The sequence below is a fragment of the Eucalyptus grandis genome, chromosome 4 (genome assembly GCF_016545825.1).
Source record: "Eucalyptus grandis isolate ANBG69807.140 chromosome 4, ASM1654582v1, whole genome shotgun sequence".
NCBI lineage: Eukaryota > Viridiplantae > Streptophyta > Magnoliopsida > Myrtales > Myrtaceae > Eucalyptus > Eucalyptus grandis.
Window position 1 is genome coordinate 10,757,580 of NC_052615.1, and position 24,826 is coordinate 10,782,405.

The following is a 24,826-nucleotide window of genomic DNA, read 5'->3' on the forward strand; positions in this document are numbered from 1 at the left end:
CTGCAATCTTTTGGTATTTATAGGCCTCAAGTACCCTCTAGTTTTTTTCACTCTCTCTCTCTGTTAAAAATTTGAATCGAAGTGGTGAAACATAGGACTTCCCACAATCTACCTATCTGATAGGAACTCACGAAACCCTTTTGCAGATTTTATAGGATAAGCACATTCCCCGGCAGTGGAGTCTTCATTTCCCATGCCGTGCTTCATGAGTAATCACGAAAGACTTTCTCGTCCTTTTGTATGCTCGAATCGAGCGAAATTCAATCTTGGCTTCTTCCTCAGTACTCTCAGTCCATTCAACCTTTTTGTCCGATCTGCTCGACAATCTTGCATATCCAGCTGTTGTCGCTATTCAACTCTGCTTTGAGGCTTCCAATCCCGGCCTTCTCTTGTTGGATTCACGTCCTCACCGAGTGTCCTTTCTTCCTCATTTAGTCCGCAAGACATAATGTCCCTTTCTGGGGATCTTGACAAACGATCCACTTAGCAATTTCTGCAACTTGTGTAGATATAATATATAAGGGATGAATGCACAAAGTTCTAAAATTTGTTACAAAAATACAATTAAATCTTAAAATTTATAAATAAATAAAAAAAATAATCAAGTCTTTTTGTTAACTTTGTCTAACTTGGGTAATTGAAAATGCTGACATGGCTTTTTTTACATGTTGCTAGCATGACTAAAACATGAAGGATAAGGCTAAAATGATGTCATTTTGAACCATATATGTTTAATGAAAATATTATTTAAATTAGGCTAAAATGATATCGTTTTGAACCATATATGTTTAATGAAAATATTATTTAAATTAGGCTAAAAATAAACAAATTTAAAAATAAGACGAAAGAGGGCAAGACAACCAGGGCCTGGCCCTCGCCGTTATCGAACCACCATTGCCAACTGTGGACGACAAGGATTGCTATGTGAGGGCTTGCAGTAGTGAGGGTCGGCAGCCCTTGGTTGATCCAAGGAAGGGCCAATGACCCTTGCCGACTACTAGTTGGCCATCTTCCACCATAGCAATTTTAGGTGTTAGTGGGGCGGTGTTGGTAAGGGCCTAGCAAACTCTCATTGTTTAGCCTTCTTCATTTTTATTTATTTATTTATAAATTGCTTATTTTTAAATTTGATTTAATTAAAATTTGTATTAAAATCAAATTTGAACCAAAATGATGTCATTTTAGCATTATGTTTCATATATTAGCCACGTCATTGCCATGTAGGAGAGAGAAATGATTAAATAAAGCCATATTAACATTTTCCATTACCCAAGTTTGATGGAGTTAACAGAAATATTCAATACATTAAATTGACAAGTTTTAGAATTTGATTGTATTTTTTTTTTTGTAAGTTTAAATACTCAATTACAATTTCTTCATAAGTTCTATGATTTCCAAGGTATTTATTCCCAAAATATATTTTACAACACAAAAACCTAAACTATCATAACCAACTGTTGGGAACTCCATCTGAGTTTTATTATTAGATCACGGGGTCATAAGTTTGATTATTCACTCTTTTAATCTTCAACAATTTTGGAATAATACTAGGTCTGCACATTTCATATTTTCGTCCGTCTATCCATCGACGTTAGCATCGGGAGGTATTGTGATACCACTTAATGCAGTTTTTAATAGCTTAAACCTTTGGAACTCCTTCTCGAGCACACCGACCACGAGGAAAGCAATGCCATTCATACTCATCTTTGTACTGTTCCAGGAGTACGTGTAATTGAAGCCGATATCTTGGAGAACTCTTGACAGCAATTCTGGACCTTTTAATTTCTATCGGTTTTTGCATAGAGGTGGTCAAATAAGATAAATGAAGATAAGAAGATAAGATTTGCGACCTTAAAACTAATAATCGAATAGGTTGGGCATCATGTGGTCGAGATGCGGAGATGTCTTATATAATGACCTCCAAGAGGAAACCGGGTACTCTCAAGTGAAAGAAAATAACAAGCCGAGATTGAACAATTATGAATGTTTGAAAAATCGGGTCCGTATTTCAAACATCGAACTAGACAGCATCCCAGGAAAAATATATCTTGATTTAGCATGGCACCCGGAAATGTCCTCAGGACTTCATCCCGAACCGGCAGGATGCAGAATAATAGACCGTACCTGAATATATGCAGGAAGGCATTATACTTCCACAATCCAGAAGTCTGCGAAACATGCGTGCATATACTTTCCTGATTCATCATTGCATGCGTGCATATACTTTCCTGATTCATCATTGCACCCATGCTCAGAAGTGTGTCTGAGCAAGTAGGCAATTCCCATGTATGTAGAGGGTCATGCATTCATGATCTCCTGAAATTCTGCTTTGGTGTGACTGGTGCACGCTCGTGTATGTTGTGTGTTTGAGGGAAAGGGGGAGAGAGGCAAAGTAGATACCTCGTCTGATGCAATTTCAAGTGTGAATCTCCTTGGACAGGAGCCGTGATGCAAACTTCCGCACCCTACGGATGTTTTATCTGGTGAAGGAATTACAAAGAAATGCCAAAGGGGGAAAGACGCATATCATAAACATTCCAAAGGAGAATCATTGATAACCAGAAGGATATCTGCTCTTTGTAGATGGGATGATTAAGCATTAATAGATTGTTGTTGGTCACAATTGCTCGAATAACCTGTTAAAATTATGTCACGCCCCCAATCTTGAGTGCATGAACATCCCTCGACGGTCGATTAAAATTGTGATATTTTAGGACGAGCTATTGACCCATTCTTTTTTTTTTTTTTTTTCGCTTTCAATTAAAAACATGCAGAAGTAACTCAAATAAACACCCAGTCAATCAACAAAAACTGAGATAGCAAGAACACAAAATCAGTATCTGAGTGGAAATAGGAGGGTATTGGGGCTATGGAAGAAACGGTCAGAAATTTGGGAACTCTGCGGTGAAAGCAGGATCGAAAATGTATTTTTTTTAGCTTTTTTCGATGGTACTTATTATGTATTCTAACAATGTTTATACATTCACGTAAAGCATATCGATGTCATTATTGTTATTGTCCTCAAAAGTTGAATTTGCATTCAAACTAAACTCAATGTTAGATGGAAACTATCTTTTGACAATCACATAGCTAATGTGGTTTTCTGAGCAACATGCCTCACGCAAAACGAAATCTCAACACCACAAACTTCACACAATTGTTTATATTAGACTAGGCATGCAGAATCTTCAAGTCTGTCGTAATAGAGATGCAGCACTTGCTTAAATCAATATTGCCGGGGTAAAATGGAGCCGCGAATTTTCCAGAATACCAGAGCAATATCAATGATTGTAACACGAAGCAGCTCATCGAGGCAAACAAGATAACAAAGCAATACCCACTCCCTATAGGAAGTAACATTTGCAAGATCTTGTGCTCTCTCATGTAGAATTTTCATCAAGAATAAAAAAATCAGGTCAACCGACATTACAATTTACATTAAAAGCTTTATTCTAATTCAAAGTGAGATGCATCGTTGGGTGAGCAGAATTGGTTAGCATGTCTGGGTATCTCGGATGATATGGACTTAAGAATCCCTCATTCCTTAGTTTCCTAGTACTTAGTTTCCTTGTATCTGTAGAGAGGAAATTATAGGACTACAGCCTTCAAGACCTGGAAAACGTAAATAAGGCATAAATTGCGCAACATATGTAAGAAACCTTAGAAACTAATAACATGGGACAGGCCCGCAAGATAATTACTAGCGACTTTGGGGTCATCTGAGATTCCAGTATCAAGTTGCATGTTCCAGCCGTAAGTAACACATGTTCTTGCGAATTCAATGCTGGGGAACTTTCCATATTAGCCATACTGAGAACTAACAACAAACATTTTTCTGATGATTTGATAGGTAAAGAACTACGATAGGAGGATGCAATTGGGATGCTATGTTAAATACTATTATTCTGCATGGCAGATCGGCAAGACATACTAGTGCTATTTATTATCTAAGATTCTAAATGACAGGTTGCATCCATCAAGAGGGGGAAAACCTGAATAAAAGAGCTTCATCATGAGACCTCCATGGTGAGATAACAGTGGATAGATCTATGGTTTAAAACTCATCCACGACTATATGGCCACGTAAGATGTGGCTAATAACACTAGGACAAAAAATTCTATGAGATGTTAAAAGACTTAAAGATGAAACTGACCTCCCCAATGCGTGGGCTGACAAAATTTAGGTCCTCTTGCAGTCTTCTACACGGTGGACCATAAGAGTCTATGAACTGCACTAACCTGTAGTTTAGATAGAGAATAGAAAGTATGAACGATTGGTAGATTCGCCATGCAAGGAAACTGATACGGTCGGAATACTAGCGCTATTAGTGCTCAAACCAAAGCTGAATAAATTAGGATCCAACTTGTAAAAAAAATATAGTAATCATGAAACTTTCATGATAAATGCCCATTCGTACGGAAAAAATGTTAAGGTTCTAATTTGAAGCCTGGGTCTTATGGAAGTCTATTATGGTTATTCTGGTTCTGCTTCAATCATATGGTTTTAATCCTGTTTTGTCATGTGCGCAAGCACATGTTGAGTCTCAAATGAGAGATTATTCTTGACACAAATGGGAGGGTCGAGATAGCCTCAGTGTCCTGCCTATTCAGAGCTTCTTCTTTCAGGTTAACTTGTCTGAATCATGTGTGGACACATGATTATCATGCATGATGAATTCTGGATTCCGCACGTGCCTTATTTCTTAATTTGTAAATTAAAAAGAGATGGAGAAAGCAAATTCTATGTATTTAAGTTCCCTGCACTTTAACAATAACATTCACTTACATATTGCATTAAAATCGAGTCAACATCAAATAAGAATGGTCGACAATAGTCTTGATATAGCTCCAGATGAAGGAAGGCATGAATGGAGCCAGAAAGTAAGCTAATCACTCATTAACTACATTAAAAAATGGGCGTTGCCTCTGCTTCATTAACTTTTTCTGATGCATGTGTATATTTCCTAGATACACTGCAGATACAACATATAAATCCAGCACAGGCAGCCTTGAGGAAAAGCTGAACCTTAGTCAGCAGCAATATATGTTTCTCTATGTTTTGGTTCCATCAGATACTGATGACTTTTACCAAAATATCCCAAGGTCACATTGACTAAGCAAAGACAAAATACATGCTGGAAGCTTGTGGACTTCAAAGATTAGATTAAGAAAATCTTTCAGTATTGACCCGAAAATAGTGCACCCAAGTGCCTTATGCCAGCCCTCAGGATTATTTAAAAAGAAAAAATAATATTTTCATTTACCAAGTGCTGTATTACTTCCCTTCGCATGGTTATGATTGCCTTCAGCTCTTTGTGAGAGTCAAGGCAACAAATTAACTATTGCTAAGTGAGGAATCAAGCAGGAATAAGAATCAAACTGATCATGAATACATGGCAACTTTGACCCAATAAAAATCTCATGCTGATATATCTATATAAATATATACTATGTTAAATTTGATTACTATTTCAAAAAATCACAAAATTGGTACATTTACAACAAACGAAAGGTAAAACTTTAAATTAGTACACTCATTAACTATCACATGTCATCCGACTTATCAATTTAATAATAAAATTTAACGGAAATTAACGGAATAAGCTTTTTTTTTTTTTAATTATTATTTCTTGATGACATATAGCATTAAGTAGCATAAAAGAAAAAGTGATCGGTTTCATTGGATTCAATCTGAATCTCAGTTTTAAGGTGGAATCAGACCAAATTGGGAATATTGCTGAACCCACTTTATTTTTTTTTTTTCCTTTTTTTTTTATGGGACAGACTTTATATTAAACCCCAATCCCCTTATTCCAAATTCCCAAGTTTCGCTGCTTTACTCTCATTTAAACGAAACCCTAGTCGCAGCCACTTTCTTCGCTCACCTTCTCCTGTTCCTCGAACCCTAGCCCCAGACGCCTCCAACACGCGCCACAACCTGTACTTCGATTCGCTTCACCGACTTGGGAATCTCGCCGTTGTCGGAGCAGATCACACCCACGAGCTTGTCGGATCGGAGTGACAAGAACACCAGTGCGATTGCAATTGTTGGTGTCCATGGTATGGGTGGTGCTGGCAAAACAACTCTTTCTCAGCTTGTGTTCAATGATGGTGCGGTGAAGGAAAATTAAAATGATAAGCTTCGAGCTCTTGGATTCGCTAGGTCCTCGACGAGAAAGCATCGAAGGAAAACATACTTTGATCGGGGAAAGCAGAGAAAAGAGAGGAAGGGAAGTCATGAACAAACAAGAGAATGAGTGCCTTTTCTCCGCTGCTAGCTGCGTACGCCTCAAGATTCCAGAAGGGAAAAATAAGCGTCGCCCCTCAGAATTACGACGTGTTCCTGAGCTTCAGGGGTGGAGATTCTTGCGCTTGCTTTGTCATGCTCCGAACCTTGAGCACGCCAACATCCCACCATGGTCATGCAAATGCGACATTCCTAGGTAGTGTCGCCGACCCCATTCATTTCTTATTGCGCAAGCGAAACGTAGTATAAAACCCTTGACAATGAAATACGGGATAGAAAAGCAGGAATCAAAACCACAACATAACACTTTTATAATTCAACATAATTACAAACAGAGGTCTATGGCCAAAAGTCTATAAAAGACCGGCTCTTAAAAAGGAACTGTCCTACAAATTACAAGTCGGACACGTTCTCCAATGCTTATGACTTCACCTCTGCAACTCCTCAAGGCCAACCAAAGTTATCTGGTCACTTCGTCCACCAGGGACTTGAAATTTTAATCTCACAATCGGGATGAGAGGTTGTCTCAGCAAGTTCAACCCCCTAAACCCCTATTAGAAAGAAAATACGCACCGGGTGGCCTAGTCACAACATCAAGAAGACATACCTCGCATTAGTCTTCATCTGTGGGTTAGCATAGTTTATATAATTCAACCACGTGCAATTATAATAACCAAACAATCGTGGCACAATCACATTATCAGAACAATTCAACTACTTGGATCGTCTCAGCGATCAATTGACTCTGCCAATTACATGTCATTCTAGCAAATCAATCGCTACTTCCAATCACAAACCTATAGGAAGGTTTAACAACCAGTGGCAATCACGACTCCACTCGGCACGACCTTTAATTAGGTGGTAGATCTCGGCCCGATGGGCATGACCTCTAATAGGTGGTCAATCACAGCTCTATTGGGCACAACCTCTAATGGGTGGTGAATCACGGCCCCATTGGGCACGGTTCCACTGGGCACGACCTTTAATAGGTGGTCAATCACGGCTCCACTGGGCACAACCTTTAATAGGCAATCAATCATGGCCCCACTAGGTATAACCTTTAATAGATGGTCAATCACGGCCCCACTAGACACGACCTTTAATAGGTGGTCAATCATGACCCCACTGGGCACGACCTTTAATAGGTGGTCAATTACGGCCCCACTGGGCACGACCTTTAATAAGTGGTCAATCATGGTCGTTCTTCCATCAAATTTTGACACTTGGGATTTTATAAAAAGAATCCTTATTTATCGCAATCACACTCCATTTGCCACAATCAATCATCAAATTTAAATTCTAAATACATAGCAATGATCAAAGCACGAAATTCGAGAGTTTAGGGTTCGACAAAATTTTCAGAATTTAATAAATAATTAAATTTATTTCGAAAATAATTAAATAATAATATTCATATTTTTCACGATCCACACTCAATTTATAATATCCAATCATCAATTTCAAAATCTGACTACACAAAGAAGCGATCAAAGCACGAAATTCTAAGCAAATAAGGCCTTGAGATAATTTTTGAAATTTATTAAATAATTAAATTTATTCCGAAATTTATTTAAATAATAATATTTTAATAATTTCGAATAAATATATATTATTAAATTATTTAATAATTTCGGAATACTTAAATAAATCAAAAACAAATTCCTTTAAGTCACATCAAAGCTTATATTAATATAAACATACTTAACTTTAAACTAAACACACTTTAACTTAATTAAACACCCTAATCTAATCATCAACCAAATAAACTAATCTAACCACCTAAACTTACTTAACTTAGACTAAGCACACTTAGGGCATCATTAACCATCTAATCAATATTTAGTGAGCTAAACTCACCCGATTAGTGAGCCGAGCAAACTAAAACGACGGGATCGACGCGAGGATCGACTTTTCTCAAAGCGGGCTGAGCATCCGGGGTGGGAAGTCGGCCAAAACGGGTCAAAATTGGGCTGAGATACCCATTTTTCCAGCCACTGCTTTGGGGCCGAGAAGGGCGGATCCGGTGTTGGTTGGGGCAAGCAAGGGCAGCAAGGACTAGGCGGAGCTCCGGTTGGCTGAGGCGAGGGTGCACGGTGGCCGGAGGAGGCTAAGCCGTGGCCTAAACTGGTCGTACAACCTCCCGGAGGTGAAGATGAGCGAAGACGACGGTGAGGGAGGCGGGTTTGCGCGACAGTAGCGGCGTGCGAGGTGGCGACGTGTGAGGGGTGTGCGATGGCGGTCCGACTAGGCTGCTGGTTGCTCCGATGTCTTCTCAAATCTGCTGGGTGTCGAGCAGCAACCAACAACGGAGGAAAGAGGACTTCGACACAGCAGGAGGGAGAGAGGGAGGCGGAGGTGTGAGCGGCGAGGTGCGAGCTGCAACGACGAGCTGCGATGGCGAACGATGATGGGTAGAGGCGTGCGATGGCGTGAGGGGCTGCTCCAGCTTCTTCTCTGCATTTTTCTGGTCTTCGCACAACGAAGATGGAGGAGAAAGGCAACGGGAGAGAGAGAGGAGAAAGGGAGGAGAGAGAAGGAAGAGAGACCACTTCCTTTTCTTTTTTTTTCTTTTTCTTTAATCCAACAAAAATGGCCCACCATGACATGAGATGACATCACCTTCCACTAACTTCAAATCTCCCACAACAATTCTCCAATGGTCCAATTTCATTTTCTGCCGTGGCATGAATTCTCCAAAATCTTTTACAACACAATTCATTCAATTCTCTTCTAATTGAACCAATTTAAAGTCTGTAAAATTAATCCAATGTCACCACCTTTCAATTCACATATTTACTTGACCATAGAACCATCTTGATCTAAAAAATACCACCAAAAGCGGGCCTACCAAATTTCTGAACCAAATTAACCATACCTTGATTATTTTGCCGAAAAACTCGACTTGCATGAAAAATCTTCCAAAGATGAGTCAATATTCCTGAAATGATTTGTGACACACACAGACTTCCAATTTCTGAATTCGATCTCAATTCCATGGTTAATTTCACTTTGGCACAATTCTAGCGTGGCCCAACCTACCGGGTAGCCTTTAGAAATTTTCATGCATTTGACATGTGGTTGATCATCTCAAGCCACAATATACATCTTTGAAACATTGGCGACTTTCGGTTGTCGGGATAATCTCAAGGTTTCAAATACAAACCCAGGGTACCAAATCGACATAAAAGTTGGTCCAGTGCCGATCGACAAGAATTGTGCGATCTGGTGGAATCACCCACACTTGATCACATGCCTCTGTCGAGTTGACCTATCTCCGATCTCTAATCGATTTTTAATTGTGCTGTAATGACTCTTACAGATTAGCTCGGTCGAAAGATCACTTCTGGTCAAATTCTCGAGTTTTATGCATTATAATTTCTTAATGGCTTCACCTGATAGACTAGTTTTCACATGAGTGGCCGACTCAAGGAAAATAATTATATGCGTGCCAACGAAATGCCCGTCTCAATTTATTGAAAATAAAATTGAAAAATCGGGATGTCACATGCTTCACGGATTTCCTCTACAAAAGCCTATCAGCTGCTGGGCTCCAAGTGTTCAGAGATGACGCCAGCAATCAGCAGACTAACCCAGAGGTTCTCTGGGCCATCAAGACTTGTAGGGTCGTGATCCGCATCGTCTCCGAACGCTATGTGCATAGTAAACGGTGTCTTTGAAATCTCACCGAAATTATGGATTGCCACAAAAGCATGGCAAATCAGTCTTCCCTGTTTTCTATAACGTGAATGATGCAGATTTAGGTCGCCAATGCGGCAACATACGTAACTTTGAAGAGGCTTTATGTGAACATGAGATGCAGTGCAGGCGAGAAGAAGTGCAAGAATGGGTAGAGGCGCTGTGTTCTCTAACGAGGATTAGAGGATGGATGTCACATGCCATTGCTAATGGGTATTTATGTAATCTGAATTGGAAACCCCTTGCACTTGGATGGAAATAATCTGTACGTCTAACTTTGTTTTATATCCATAATACGTGTGTGCGTGTGCAGGCATCAAGGAAAGCTGGTGAAAATGGTTGTCGCAAAGGTTTCGAGTGAAGTAGAGATGAGCTGGATCAAACGGTCTTCTCTGTTCATAGAATCAGGTACATTCCAGTACCATTCGAGGCATTCTCTAAATATAGAGAAGCCCCACGCGACCTTGACCGGCTTTTTTGCTTTTTAAAATTTCTCCTGATTCGTAGTCATCATCACCTGCAGCAATTCATTATTTTTCAGAGAAAAAAAGTAGAGAAAGTAAATGCCAAGTCTTCTTGAGCTTCCGGGGTGCTGATACTCGTTATAACCTTGCTGCTTTCCTCTACACCAGTCTTGTGGCTGAGGGAATCCAAGTTTTTAATTATGACGATCCGTCCCTCATAGGTAAAGATTGTGTTCATAAGATACGCAATGCCATCGACCACTGCAAAATATCCGTTCCAATTCTCTCATGCAATTATGCGTCGTCTCCATGGTGTCTTGAGGACCTAGCTCAAATGGTTGAATGCAAGAGAACAAAAGGGCAAAAGATATTGCCCCTTCTATAAAGTGAACACGTCACATGTGCGAGATGTATCGCATTTGTGTCGAAAGCACATGCTTTGACATAAGCAGTTGGTTGACGAAATTACTATGAGTGGTGGGAACGAGCTCTCAAAGAGGTTGGTTGCTCCAGGGGATGGGTATCAGAGAATATTGCGAATGGGTACATTACTTTCATCTTTGCCACCAAAACGTTAACTGGACAGAACTTCTTATACCGCTCAGAGCTTACTTCAATTTTATTCAGCAATTGATAGGCACGAAACCGTACTTGTGAAAGAGGTCATGAAGGAGGTTTCAAGGATGTTGAACAATCCCCAAACACATGATCCCCGTCCCCATCCGCTGAATATTGACTCAATTACAAAAGGATTTTCCTCGACGATCAAAAAGTGTCATCCTTTATTGTTTATAATTTGCATAAATCTTGTTAAGACTCGTGAGGATTTTTTTGGAGTTAAGAAGCATATTTCGTACATTATGTTGTGTAATGTGTTTAATTAGCATGTCGTTTTTAAATTCAAACGTGACGCGATTGATGGATGTCTTGTGTTTTGATTTGGCAAGTCGATTCTGTTATAGAGAGTCCAGTCAGCTTAGTTAGTTGTTTGAAGGTGCTAAAAGGGTTCTCTAATTAAGTCTGGTAAATGTTCCTTACTATAACTAGTTGAAAGCTCTGCTCGTTCCGATGAGCGTAAAGCAAGTGGAGAAAATGAAAATGGGAAAACAGTCGCAATTTGCATCAACATATCTTGAAACATACTGCAATGTGCGCATGATCAGATTTTTGTTTTAAAAAAGACGGAAAAAGCTAAACAAAAACACGGAGATCATGCGCACATGGAAAAAGAAGCCATCTTCAGACCTGGCTAACGTTGCTGAGAGGGGCTTTTCAATAGGAACCTTTTCATCGGAAGAGAAGGCAACGATTAGATCTGTTCAGGGATTTAGTATGTGGATCTCAATGTGACTTGTTGCAAAAGTCGTAATCATTTATTGCCATTAATTAGAAGAAACCCAGGAAGAGCTGCCCTGAGGACGTCTGCCTCCTTCACAGCGCCTTCAATCCTCCCTCAGAAGCAGATCTTTCTGGTAAGTTCACCCTTTCTTCTGTTTTCCCTCAATATCTTCATGTCCTTTTACGAATCATACTCTTTGGATTGAGATGGAAGAATTGAGCTCTGTTCACTGTTCAGAATCTGAGTGGAATTAGGAGGGTATTGAATCTATGGAGAAATGGTTAGAAAGTTGGAAACTTTGCAATTTGGGAATTGGCTCCGAGCAGATGTGCACGACCTCAGCCCATATGGGAAAATCTTTTATGGCAAGCAAGAGCCAATCCTAGAAGATAATGATAGCGTGCCAGAGACTCCAATGCATTATGTTTAGGAGAATAACAACCAGCAGCAGGAACATACTTTAAATGTCATTTGGGGACAGAAGAATGATATACAACTAACTCACAAGGAAATCAGTTCATCAACACAGCAGTTAGCAATACAAATCATGAGAGATAACAGCCCTCAAAAGAGAGGGAGCTGTTGTATAGATGATGAATCTGTTATGGTTCTTTATGAAGAGCAGCAAAAGGAAGCAGAACTCGATATGCTAAAGGCTGAAACAGAAGAGGGCTGATTAGGCATAAATTTAAAAGCACCAAGCACCCAACAGTCAAAAAAGGCATGCGTTTCTGTCCCTATAGTGCACAAAGCTTGAAAACACCAATCTTAGACAGTACATAGTTGGTGGAAACCCTGATTGAGGTGGCGGAGAAGTCAGGTCAGTGGGCTCTGGTGGCTAGCCCTAATAAGCCACCGGTGAAGCCATGAAAATACTAAGTTGGAATTGTCAGGGGTTGGGCACACCCTTGACAATTTAGGCTTTGTGAGTCTTAATGACTCAAGAAATGCCCAGTATTATATTTCTAATGAAGACAAAGAATCGCGAGCAAAAGGTGCATCAGGTAAGAAGGAGATTGAAATTTCAGAACAATTTTTTAGTGAACCCAGAAGAAATTGCAGGGGGATTGGCTGTATTTTGGGATGATCAAGTAGTGATTTCCATTGAATCATTCTCTAACAACTATATAAGTGTACTTTGTCAAGTAATGGGAATTGGACAGCAAATGCAAATTACCTTTATACATGCTCATAATGTTTTTCAAGATAGAGTACATCTATGGAAGGATATTTATAGAGTGAGTAGAAACTACCATATACCTTGGCTTTGCATGGACGACTTCAATGAAATATTGTACCACTAGGAAAAAGTGGGAAGAAAGCGAGCGGAAAATTACCGGCCAATAGCCTTCAGGGAATTTCTTAGCAGGTGCTCTTTAATGGATTTGGAATCCAAGGGCTGTGCTTTTACCTGGAAAAATAACCGGACAGGAGATCAATTAGTCAAAGAGAGACTAGATAGGGGATTATGCAATCTTGATTGACGAATTACATATCCTAATGCTGAAAGCATAGCATTACCAACTATAGGGTCTGATCACAGCCCTCTTGTAATATCATTATACCCGCGGAAAGACAAGAAAAGAAGGGTGTTCAGGTATGAAGCATTCTGGGCAGAAGACGAGGAAAGCATGTTGTTGGTAAAACAGGTTTGGGCTAATGGAGATTCTCAAAGGCTAAATATAGTACAAAAGTTGCAGCTGGTGACCCAAAAGTTGGCAAAGTGGAGTAAAAACAGATTCCAAAATGCAAAACAGAGAATTGATGAGCTGAAAAATGAATTACAAAGGCTGACAAATGAAAGGGTTGTACAAAAAGAAAGTGAGAAAGCAAAGCAGATAAAATAGGAAATTGAAAAGCTGTGGTTGCAAGAGGAAATGTTTTGGGCTATGTGATCAAGAGTTAAATGGCTAAAATGGGGAGACAAAAATACAAAGTTTTTCCAAGCATCAACTATTCAAAGGAGAAACAGAAATAGAATAACCTTCTTAAAGAATGCAACCAATGAATGGGTGAAAGAAGATCAGCCGTTGAGGGAGATGACGCAAGTTTTCTTTAAAACCCTATACTTGTCAGTGGGAGATCGCAACTTTAGCCTATCATACAACAAATATCAACTTCAATAGATGAAATAATGAATCAGAGGTTGGTAAAATCTGTTACAATTGAGGAGTTTACTAAGGCAATGTAGCAATTAGGAGCTACTAAGGCTCTTGGACCAAATGGGTTAAATGGGCTGTTTTATCGAAATTATTGGCCAAACCTAAGCCAGGGAATTTTCACAGAAGTGTAGAAGTTTTTTGAAATAGGATACTTAAACCCCGACATGAATAGAACCCAAATAACCCTCATCCCCAAAGTCCTAAACCCTAAAAAGCTTGAATAGTTCCGCCTTATCAGCCTGTGCAATTTTATAAACAAAATCATCTCCAAAGTAATGACGAATAGACTGAAACCCTTACTACCAAGCCTCATTGCTGAAGAACAAAGTGCTTTTGTGGGGGGAAGACAAATTCAAGATAATATCTTGATAGTGCAAGAGGTGCTACATAAGTTGAGAACTCGGGAAAGGAAGAGCAAGTTCCAAGCGGTATTAAAGCTTGATATGCAAAAAGTATATGACCGAATTAAATGGGACTTCTTTCAAGCATGCTTGAAAAAGATGAGTTTTTGTGACCAATGGGTTCAATGGGTGATGCAATGTGTGTCCACGGTGTCTTTCAGCCTCAACTTCAACGGCAATCCTTTACCGTTTTTTAAGCCAACCAGAGAAATCCGACAAGGTGACCCACTTTCTCCATACCTATTTATTTTAGTGGCTAACGTTCTATCCAACCTAATGAAACAAGCAGCTGCGGATGGCACTCTAAGGGGAATTAAGTTAAATAGCTGCTGCCCTACATTATCACACCTACTGTTTGCGGATGACTCAATATTTTTCCTCCATGGTACGGTTGTAGAATGTCAGAATTTGGCAACTATCCTTCATCAATATTGCTTCGCAACAGGACAGGCAATAAATCTTAACAAATCAGGAATCTATTTCAGCAAGAGTTGTCCCATGAGTCTAAGAGGGAATATTGCTGAAGAGCTAAGAGTCCTAGAAATTGAGAAAACAGGGAAATATTTAGGGATTCCCTCTGATTGGGGTGATTAAAAAAGAGACATCTTTGCATGGATTCTTGCAAGGGTAAGCATGTAGTTGGAGAGTTAGAAGGATAACTTGCTATCCAAACTAGGCAAGGAAATATTGATTAAATTAGTTGTGCAGGCCATCCCATAATATGCAATGTCTATTTTCAAACTCCCTGTGTCAATTTGCAAAACTATTTAAAAAAAATTGCAAACTTCTGGTGGCGGAATGGCAACAAAGCTGCTGGAATTCACTAGAAAAAATGGGAAAACGTAAAACTTAGAAAGGAGGAAGGCGGGCTTGGCTTTAAAGACCTCCTAGCTTTTAATAAGGCGATGTTAGATAAACAAGCTTGTCGTATTTCTCAACAACCTTCTTCCCTTCTAAACCAACTTATGAGGGGACTATACCACCCACAAGGCAATTTTTGGAAAGCTAGAAAAGGATCTAAACCGTCTTGGGGATGGCAAAGCATTATCTTAGGGAGAGACTCAATAGCTCCTCAAGTTATGTGGACTATGGGCAATGGATGGACTATTTTGCTCAAGGAGGATAAATGGTTAAAGAGTGGTACTATTGGTGGGCCAGAAATAAGAGATGAGCTAGAGAAAGTCAGTGCTCTAATAGACCACAGGGAGGGGAATGGAATGAGGAAATGCTTCGGCTATTGTTTGATGATAAAAAAAATTAAGGAAATCCTTGCCACTACCATAGGTTTACCTTCTATAGCTAATAAAATGGTATGGATGAGCAACAAATTAGGAGACTACTCGGTGAAAAGAGGATATATATATACAACATAAATCAAATAGCAATCTCAACAACCACATTAGCATCTTCCTCTTATCAAACAAAGCCAGCCTTTGGAAATTCATCTGGAATTCTAACACTCTACCTAGAGTAAAACAGTTCATTTGGAATGCTTGCCAAAACGCAGTACCTACGGTGGAAAACTTGCATAGAATGAGAGTTGTACTTGATCCAATGTGCCCAATCTATAAAAACGAAGCTGAAACCGTTGATAAATTAGATCGTGCACTTTCGACCAAAAAAAGGGGGTAAAAGCAGGATTGAAGATGTATTTTAGCAAGGAATCCAAAGAGGCTCTTCAATCTCAGATTGTTTCGGTTACTATAGGACCAAGAGTTGTTTCTTTTATTTTAACCTCGGAATCATTTGTTCATTTGATTATCTATCTATTTTGGGGTTGACCTAGAATTGGATTAATTTGGTGTCGCGACCTTTTTTTTTTCGGCGCCCGCAATCGGGTACGAGCGCCTACGGAGGCTAATGGCTCGGGTGAAATTTGTTATGCCCGGACTCTCCCAAGTCCACAAATTCACGACTTTAATAGTCTAATTTTTTAACCTATAAATTAATTTTAAAACGGAGTCACCACTAATCGGTTTGGGGTGGGTCGATTAGAAATCCAAGCGAAGCATCGGGAGAAATACTCGCTCCTACGTAATCAGAGAAATTAGGATTGGGGACTTGATTACACTAGTTAATCACTAATGCCCTTTCGGTACCTAATCTTGTTTAAACCCTAAGGCTTTTTGGATGTTCGAGGGATTTTCCATGCAATTTGGGGGAGAAAAACATTTTTAGGTCTTTTCTCATTTTTTGGACATAAAAGGGATTTTTGGATTTTAGGAAATACAATTTTTGGAAATACAAGTTTTTTTGGCTTTTTCATGAATTTTTGGCTTTTTTTGGATTTTTGGCATTTTTTGGAAAATATGAAATATTTTTAATTTTTTTATTTTTTCAGAAAATAATTTTTTTAATGTTTTTAATATTTTTTTTGGAAAATAAAACATTTTTGAACATTTTAAAACATTTTCGGTTTTTTGGAAATTAAAATATTTTTTTATATTTTTGAAAATAAATTATTTTTTATTATTTTTGATTTTTTATTAAAATATTACATAATATAAAAGTCGACGTGGGTTGGATCCATGGGTTGGGTCCGACCCGAGCCAACCCCAAAACACGTACGAGCCCGCTATGCGAGCCCGACTTTCAAAAAAAAAAAAACGACACCATGGCCGGGCGATCAAGGACACCCGGCCCGGCCCGACGACCCGCTCCACGACCCGGCTCCCAGCGAAAACCCTACCGACCCGGCCTCGGCTCGTGACTCGACTCCCGCCGCCCCCAGATCTCGCGAAACCCTACTTGGTTCCGAGACTCGGATCGATTGATGACTGGGAAAATCGCAAACCCTAAGGTTTGCGAATCCGCGCGTCGAAGGGGGGAAACTGAGGTGTTTGGTGGCGACGGCAACTATGGCAAAAGTGACGGTGACGACGAAGGCGACAACGGTGACGGCAACGATAGCTAGGTCAACGGAAAACGGCTACGATGAATGGCAATGGTAACGGCGACGCTTTTTTTTTTTACCTTCTCTCGAATGGGGACGGCGACGACAACAATGCCAGATCAAAGGTAGCAGTGGCGAGGCGCTCGACAGCAACGAGGGCGAGGACAGACTGGGCAACGACGGCGAGGATCGAGACGGTGGGCCGAGGCTCAGCTACGGTGACAGCGAGACTGCGGGATTTGGCACAACAGCGCGTTGGGGGTGGGACACGACAACAAGCCTTCGAGGCAACAGCATGGGACTTGATCGGGGTAAATGGCGGCGGCACAACGTTCGGTGGCAACAACAGCAGCAAAAAAAACTCTAGATTTGAGGCGCAGATCTCGACCGGACCTTCCTTAGCCTCGATTCTCTCTCACTCAAGCCAAATCCGAGCCTCCACCGGCTAGATTTGACCTCCTCGAAGTCGCTTGCCGCCGGCCTTCCCCGAAGTCTCTCGGTGGAGGGCGGGCTGAGCTCGCGACTCGAGTTCTCCCCTGCACTCACCCTTCAATCTTTCCCGATGTCTCTCAGTGAATGATCTCCAAGCTCGCCACACCTTCCGACGATGCTTGCGGCCACCTATTTATAGGCGAAGGAAATCTGGTCGATGGAGGGGCTCGGTTGCCGGCCTCCGGCTTGCCCACCGATTTCGCTCGGCTGAACCGGTGTCCCATCGAGCTTTCCAGTGAAGCTCGCTTAGCATTAATGGCACCTGAGATCTTATCCCCTCCGGCCGACGTCGGCCTACTCTCCTTGGCCGTAGGTCGTCCTTTGCGCGTCGGCTTCCCTCGCGCGCGTGAGTTGTAGCGGCGAAGGAGAGGGAAGGAAGAAGAAGAAGAGAGTAAGGGGCCGGGCCGAGGGGTGAAGAAGATGAGAGTGGGCCTAAGGGTTGTGCGAAAGGAAAGGGGGGCTAGGCCTTGGCTGTTGCTTCTATTTTCTTTTTGTTTTGTTTTTGCTCGTTTTCTTTTTATTATCTTATTTATCCGAAAAGACAAAATAAAATAAAATAAAAACTTAATAAATAAAATAAAATAAGCCTAAATAAAATTAAGGCGTCAACATTTGGTAGCTGGTTTGACAGAGTGAGAGATATTGTGTTTTTGCGTAAATTACCAACTCCTTTAAATATCACTATTGCTGCACAAGAAAATCCTTTTATTGATTCAACTAAAATAACGACAAAAAACATATTACAAAGCCTCAAAGCACACAATACCAATACCTTCACAAATGACATTAATTACTTGGATATGGCACTCTAAATGTAAGCTAGCTGCTTTCAAGATGCTTCTTTTCTTTATTTCATTAACACCTAATCATAAATGTAACAATTGCAGTATTTTTTTTTTGGGTAAAAAATTCCATTATAATTGAGGTGGAACTTTTATTTTAGTAAATACAAAATGATGAACCTATCCTATGTTTGTCAAAAAATTGTGAAACTGCTTAACAAAGTGATTTTGTATAATGGGAATATTAGTAGGTAGATAGCTAAACTAATATTTGGTTGTGGGCAGTGGCAGGTAAAAATCCATCCTTAACTTTAGTTAGGGCTAAACCATCATTAAGGACCACTAACTGCCACTAGCCCTAAACTAAACTATCCCTAAACACAATTAACTTCCTAATCAATGAATAGGAATTAACTCACCCTTTTTTGGGTGATAGCGAGCTTGTGACAACAGTGGCACAACGGCGATGAGAACTCAAGTCTCACAACTTGAGCAAATACCCTAACAACGGTGGCTTGAGACTTAAGACCTATAGCTTGGCTAAGGAAGGAGGCGTGTTCGGTGGTGGCTTGCAGCGGTGGTGCGGTCGGTGAGTGGCCGTGCAAGGAACGTTGACAACGCGGACGAGCGACAACGAAAAGATGGCGTGGCGGCGGCGACTCCTCAAAACCCACGGCCAAGCTTGGCTTGGCTTGGGCGGTGGTGCACTGGTGATGGAGATGGAGATAGTGGTGAATAGTGGTGCTCGGTGAGGTGGTGAGGACAGCAATGGTGGCTTGAACGAGCAGCATGGATGCAGCGGGGAGTGGTGGTTCACGGTGGTGGTGATGGTTAACAAGGGAAGAAGAAGAAGAAAAAAAAGAGGATGATGAAGATAAAGATGAAGGAAATGAAAACAAAATGGATGAGAGAGAAGGAGGAAGGAGCTTTGACTAAGGACTGAAGAAACGAGAGAGAGAGAGAGAGAGAGAGAGAGAGAGAGAGAGAGAGAGAGATTTCCCAAGATTTTACTAAAATCTTCATCATTGCAAATCCAACAAAATTCCCTAAAATCCTCTCCTCCTTTCCTTTATTCCTTTTGTCTTCTATTTCATAAACGTAAGGGCATTTTGGACATTCCACACACTTTTTGTCCAAACTTTTCAATTTTGCCCTTGGGTCCATTTGTTTGAATTGGGCTTGGTGGGCTTGCTTGGCCCACTTGGGCCTCCTTGGTTGATCCATATGGGTGTGAGGCCCAACAGCCCTCACTTGGCCTAGTTTCTCTTCCTGACATCCAATTCTTAATCGATTAACCCATTTTTGAAAATTTCGCTTGCCAATAAGTTAAAGGGCAAATGAGGTGACCTTCAAAGGATTAACCTTGAAACCCTCGAAAATTCAATACCCAAAACCAAATTAAATTTTATGGTTAAAATCGATCAAATGCAATTTTAGTACAACCTAAATTATTGGACAACTTTTAAGGGTTCTCTTGCCGTTGACCCATAGTCAATAGTTTTTGATCCACATTCGTGTCTCTTTGAATCATGGATGACACTTGGTAGTCATGTAATCTTGAGGGTTCAATTATATACCCTGAGTACAAAATCAATAAAAATCGGTTTATTATCGTTCGATACAAATATTGTAATCTTGCGGAATTGCTTGCAAACCAACTACATACTTCTGTCAAATAAATTTATATCAATTTGCTAATTGACTTATAGCATCATAGTATTGACAATTGTCGATCCTTATTGTCGAACGGTTAGTTTTTTTGATTGAATTCTCTGGTCTTTTGTGTTTTAACCATTTACAACCTTACCCAATAGATTAGTTAACTTTTAAGTGATCAGTTCAGAGTAAATTAACTATCGGTGCACTTATGAATAACAATTTCATATATTTTGAAATGGGTCAAATTTCGAGATATCACATATTATGTCTTGAGTTTGAGCACAATATGAGATTGTATGCACGTGTAGAGCATTTATTATTGAAAGTCCTGCGCAAATTGACAATAAAGAAGCAAAGTATGAATGCCCTCTTCACATGTGTATAATTGTGGCAATAGTGGGTATCATATAAGTGACTATTTTAACCTAAAAAATGAAATATGTAAGGGAATTAGAATTGAGTCTAGAGATGATGTTGCAATTGTAGCTTAGAATAATCTTGATGGTATCGATTGTGTCTTGTTTGTCACTAAAGATTCAGCATTTAACAGATGGATAGTGGATTATGGTTGTTCAATTCACACTACCCCAAATAAAAACTAGTTTATCATTTATTAGTGTATGGATAGTGGTAAAGTCTAGTTGGCAAACAACGCTGAATGTGAGATGTAGGTACTAGTAAGATTAAAATGATAATACACATTGGTATTGTAAGGACATTGATTGGAGTAAGACACGTTTCATAATTGAAAAAGAACTTAATTTCCTTGGGTCCCCTAGATTTAGCTAGTGATAGGTATTCTTCAAAAGGTAGGGTTCTTAAGGTTGTTCGAGGTGCCTTGATGATAATGAGAGGAATTAAGCATGATGGCCTATATGAACTTCAAGGTAAGACAGTGATAAGTTTTTCCCCAGAGACATTGGATGCATTTGTTCAAGAGCTTATTGACTGCTCAAGGAAGACCCGTGTGTTTGTGTTTATGCATAAGTTTGATGTTATTAAGAACATGCGGTCAAGAGCTTTGATCGAGATGGAGACTAGTAAGTCGATCAAGTGTGTGACATCCTGATTTTCCACTTCTGTTTTTAATTGAATGAGTCGGCATTTTTCTCTGAGTTGGCTACTCACAAGTTAATTAATCTATCAGCTGGAGCTGTTAAGGAATTTTAACGCTACAGACTTGAGAATTCGACTAGGAACCGATTACTCGACCATGCTAATTTGCAAGAGTCAATACGGCATTGTCAAAATCAATAAGAGATCAGAGATATGTCAATTCGATTGAGATATGTGATCAGTGAGTGGGTGATTCCACCTAATTGCAAAATTCTCGTTGAACGACACTGGATTGATTATTCTATCTTTTTATGTACCTTGTGTCCGTATTTGAAATCTCGAGATTTTCACGACAACCGAGAGTCGCTAATGTGTCAAAGATGTATATTGTGGCTTAAAAATAATCAACCACAAGTTAAATGCACCTAAAATTCCTAAAAGCTTCCCTGTAGATTAGGATGCGCTAAAATTGCATCAGATTGAAATAAACCATGAAATTGAACTCGATTTCAGAAATTGGAAGTTCTGTCATGTCAAAAGTCATTTTAGGAACGTCGACTCATCTTCCAAATTTTTTTCTACAAATCGAGATTTTCGACAAAAATCAAAGTATGGTTATTTTGGATTAGGAAATTCGTAGGCCCGCTTTTGATTGCAATTTTGGGATACAAGATGGTTTAATGGACAAGAAAAAATGTGGATTTAAGTGTGGACACCTTGAATGAATTTATAGGCTTCGATTTCAATTCATTTGGATAAGAATTGAAGGAGAATTGATGGAATTGGAGGGCAATGTGTACAAATTCATAGCCAAGGGTGGGGTGCATTTGGGGACTCAACTAAGACTTGTTGGGGAAGTTTTGTGAGGGAAAAGAGGCAGAGGATAGGGCTGAGTGGTTGGGGCAAGTGTAATGAGTGATTAAGGATGAGATTGTGGACTTTGAAGGCTTGTGGTGGTCCCTTCAGCAACCACCTTCTTCTTCCTCTTTGACCTTGCTTTCTCCATTGTAGAGGCCTTGAGAGAGCTTTTAGAGAACTAGGAAACCGAGCAGAGCAGCCTTCTCCATTGTCACACACCCGCCGGACTAGCCAAGCCCACTGTTTCCCCCCGTTTTCTCCTTCTGCTTGAAAGGAAAAAAAAAATGATACTAAGGCTGCATATGACAATGCTTCTAGGCTGGGGAAGAATTTTTTTTTTTTTTTTTCAGAAATAGTTCTTTTCTATTTCTATTCCGAGGAACAATTTCTAAGTAAAATAAGTTGTTTGGTAACTACACAAAATTTCTACTCTAGAAATAGAAAAAGAATAGAAATGCATTTAGTATGAAACCGTTTCTTTTTTGTATTTATTCATTTTTTTATTTTTGCTCACGGATCACCAATCGCCAACCGTCGGCCGCCCGCCGCCACTCCGCACGACCGCCGGCGGCCGACCGTCACTGTCGATCATCGTCGCACAACCCATCACCCGATACCTCCCGCCGAAGGCGAGCGGGCGGCCATGGGAAGTAGTGGTCGATGGGCTGCGTGGCGGTGGTCGGCAGTGACGATCTGCGGGCAACAAGCGGCAATGGGCGGTAGTGGCCAGCGGTTGGTGGTGGCCAACGTACAGCGGATGGCGGTGACAGATGGAGGCGGCAGTGGTTGGTGGTTGGCGGCGGAGGCGGTGGCCAACGATGGCCGATGGACGGCGGATGACGGTGGATGGCGGTGACAAATGGAGGTAGTAGTGTCCAACGGCCGGCAGTGGTGGCGGAGGACGAATGGAGGTGGCGGTGTTCAGCGGCCGGTGGCGGTGGTGGCTGACGGACGGCGGATGGCAGCGACGGATGGAGGTGGCGGTGTTCGGTGGCTGGCAGCGGTGGTGACAGTTGGCGGACAACGGTGGATGAGACATGGCGAACAGTGGCAACAGATGGAGGTGGTGGTGTCTGATGGTTGGCGGCAGTGGTGGCGGCTGGCGGACAACGGCGGATGAGGGACGGCAAACGGCGGCGACGAACGGAGGCAATGGTGTCCGGCGGCCGGCGGTGGTGGTGGTGGTGGGCCGGCGGTGGACCGATGATGGCGAACGGTGGCGACGAACAGAGGCGGCAGTGGCCGGCGATCGTTGGCGACGGACGGTGGCGCTTTGCCGGTCGACGGCGACGGTGGCTCCGAGCGGTTAGAGGTGGTCGCGGCAAAAAAGAGGAATAAAAAAAATAAAAAATAAAATTGGCTTATTTCTAGAAATCGTTCTCGGGAACAAGAAGCTATTTTTTTTGTTTCTTTTTTTCTATTCCAAAACTTTTCGGGAACAAAAAATAGAGAAATTGTTCTCGAACAAAAATTTTACCAAATGGATTTCTGTTCTTTTTTTTTGTTCCAAGGAACAAAAGAATAGAAATTGTGAGAAATGGAAATGTTACCGTGTAGACCCGAAAGTTATGACAGTTGTAGTGTCATTTTCCTAAAATGCTTGATTTTATCTGTCATGTTAATAATAAATTAAAGAAAAATTATAGGAAGAGACAATAAACCTGACATATACCAAAGAAAACCAGAAAGGAAAAAAAAAAAAAAAGGATGCTTTCTAACGTAGCGATTAAATCCAGGTAGGGACCAATTACACGTGACTTTGTTTGCATTCCAATGCCAGTGAAGAGCTGAGATAATGCAAGTACGGGTAATGCCTGCCACTTTTCGGGAGATAATTTGGTTGCTTTATGGTATTCCCGTGAGTAACACGTAGCAGATAGCTATATCTAGTCAGTTAGGCCAACCGGAAAAACCGTCCCTCTTCAGCAAGAAGACAACTTCATACTAAAGAAGACGATGACGTTGAATCTATCCAAACTCATTTAATATATAGGTGCCTATTCATCTATATATATAGAGGCAACGATTACAACCATTTCCAGCACTCGAAGAGAAGCTGTAACCTGAAATTCATCAGATACTCTGTCATCTACGCGTAGCATGGATTACAGGATGAAGTGCATGTTGCGGAGCCTCTTTGTTATCGTGATCCTATCTGCGAGGGTCGAGACTCGTCCGCTGCATCAGTTTCTCGAGGAGAATAACATTGTTGCACAACCGGCAAAGTCGTATAAGTTTGCCAACGGAGTTGCTTTGGGGAGAGGAGGAGCTGTTCATAGAGAAGAGCAGCGTTACCGATCCATGAGAGCAAGTCCTGGTGGACCTGATCCGCAACATCACTACATAAATGTCTAGTTATCCTACGTTCACACCGTGTCTCAATAAATTCCAATTGTCAGGTCACATAAATGATCTTTATTTCGAAATATGTGACTAAATACATGCATAGTGTGAGCTTTGTTGGGACATTAAACGGAGCATCGTGTGGGATAGATAATATCTTGGTCCGCATGTGGCATCATTTAGCTCAGTTGATTTCAGGAGACTGTGCTACCTTCTGTTGCATAATCACATTTCATCTTACAATGGTAGGAACATATCTTCTAACATGGCATTGATCCCATGTTGTTACTGTGGGAAGAAGGAACAACCCATCTTTGTACATGAAAACCCTACCTATGGTATTCGTGACAATTACATTCAAATGATATCATGTGTTGCACACGGCATTTTTTGTTTTGCTTGCTATGCTTACTTCATATGGAGAATCAGATATA

General features: G+C 40.7%; 1 protein-coding gene across 1 annotated transcript; it reads left to right on the forward strand.

Annotated features, from left to right (window-relative positions):
- The first annotated feature begins 22,908 nt into the window (after positions 1-22,908).
- LOC120292489 lies at positions 22,909-23,169 on the forward strand. Its single transcript, XM_039310691.1, has one exon. The coding sequence runs from the start codon at positions 22,909-22,911 to the stop codon at positions 23,167-23,169; it is 261 nt and encodes an 86-aa protein (XP_039166625.1).
- The last annotated feature ends 1,657 nt before the right edge of the window (positions 23,170-24,826 follow it).

Coding starts and splice junctions, on each gene's coding strand:
- LOC120292489 (XM_039310691.1), top strand. CDS start 22,909: ATGGAGGTAGTAGTGTCCAACGGCCGGCAGTGGTGGCGGAGGACGAAT.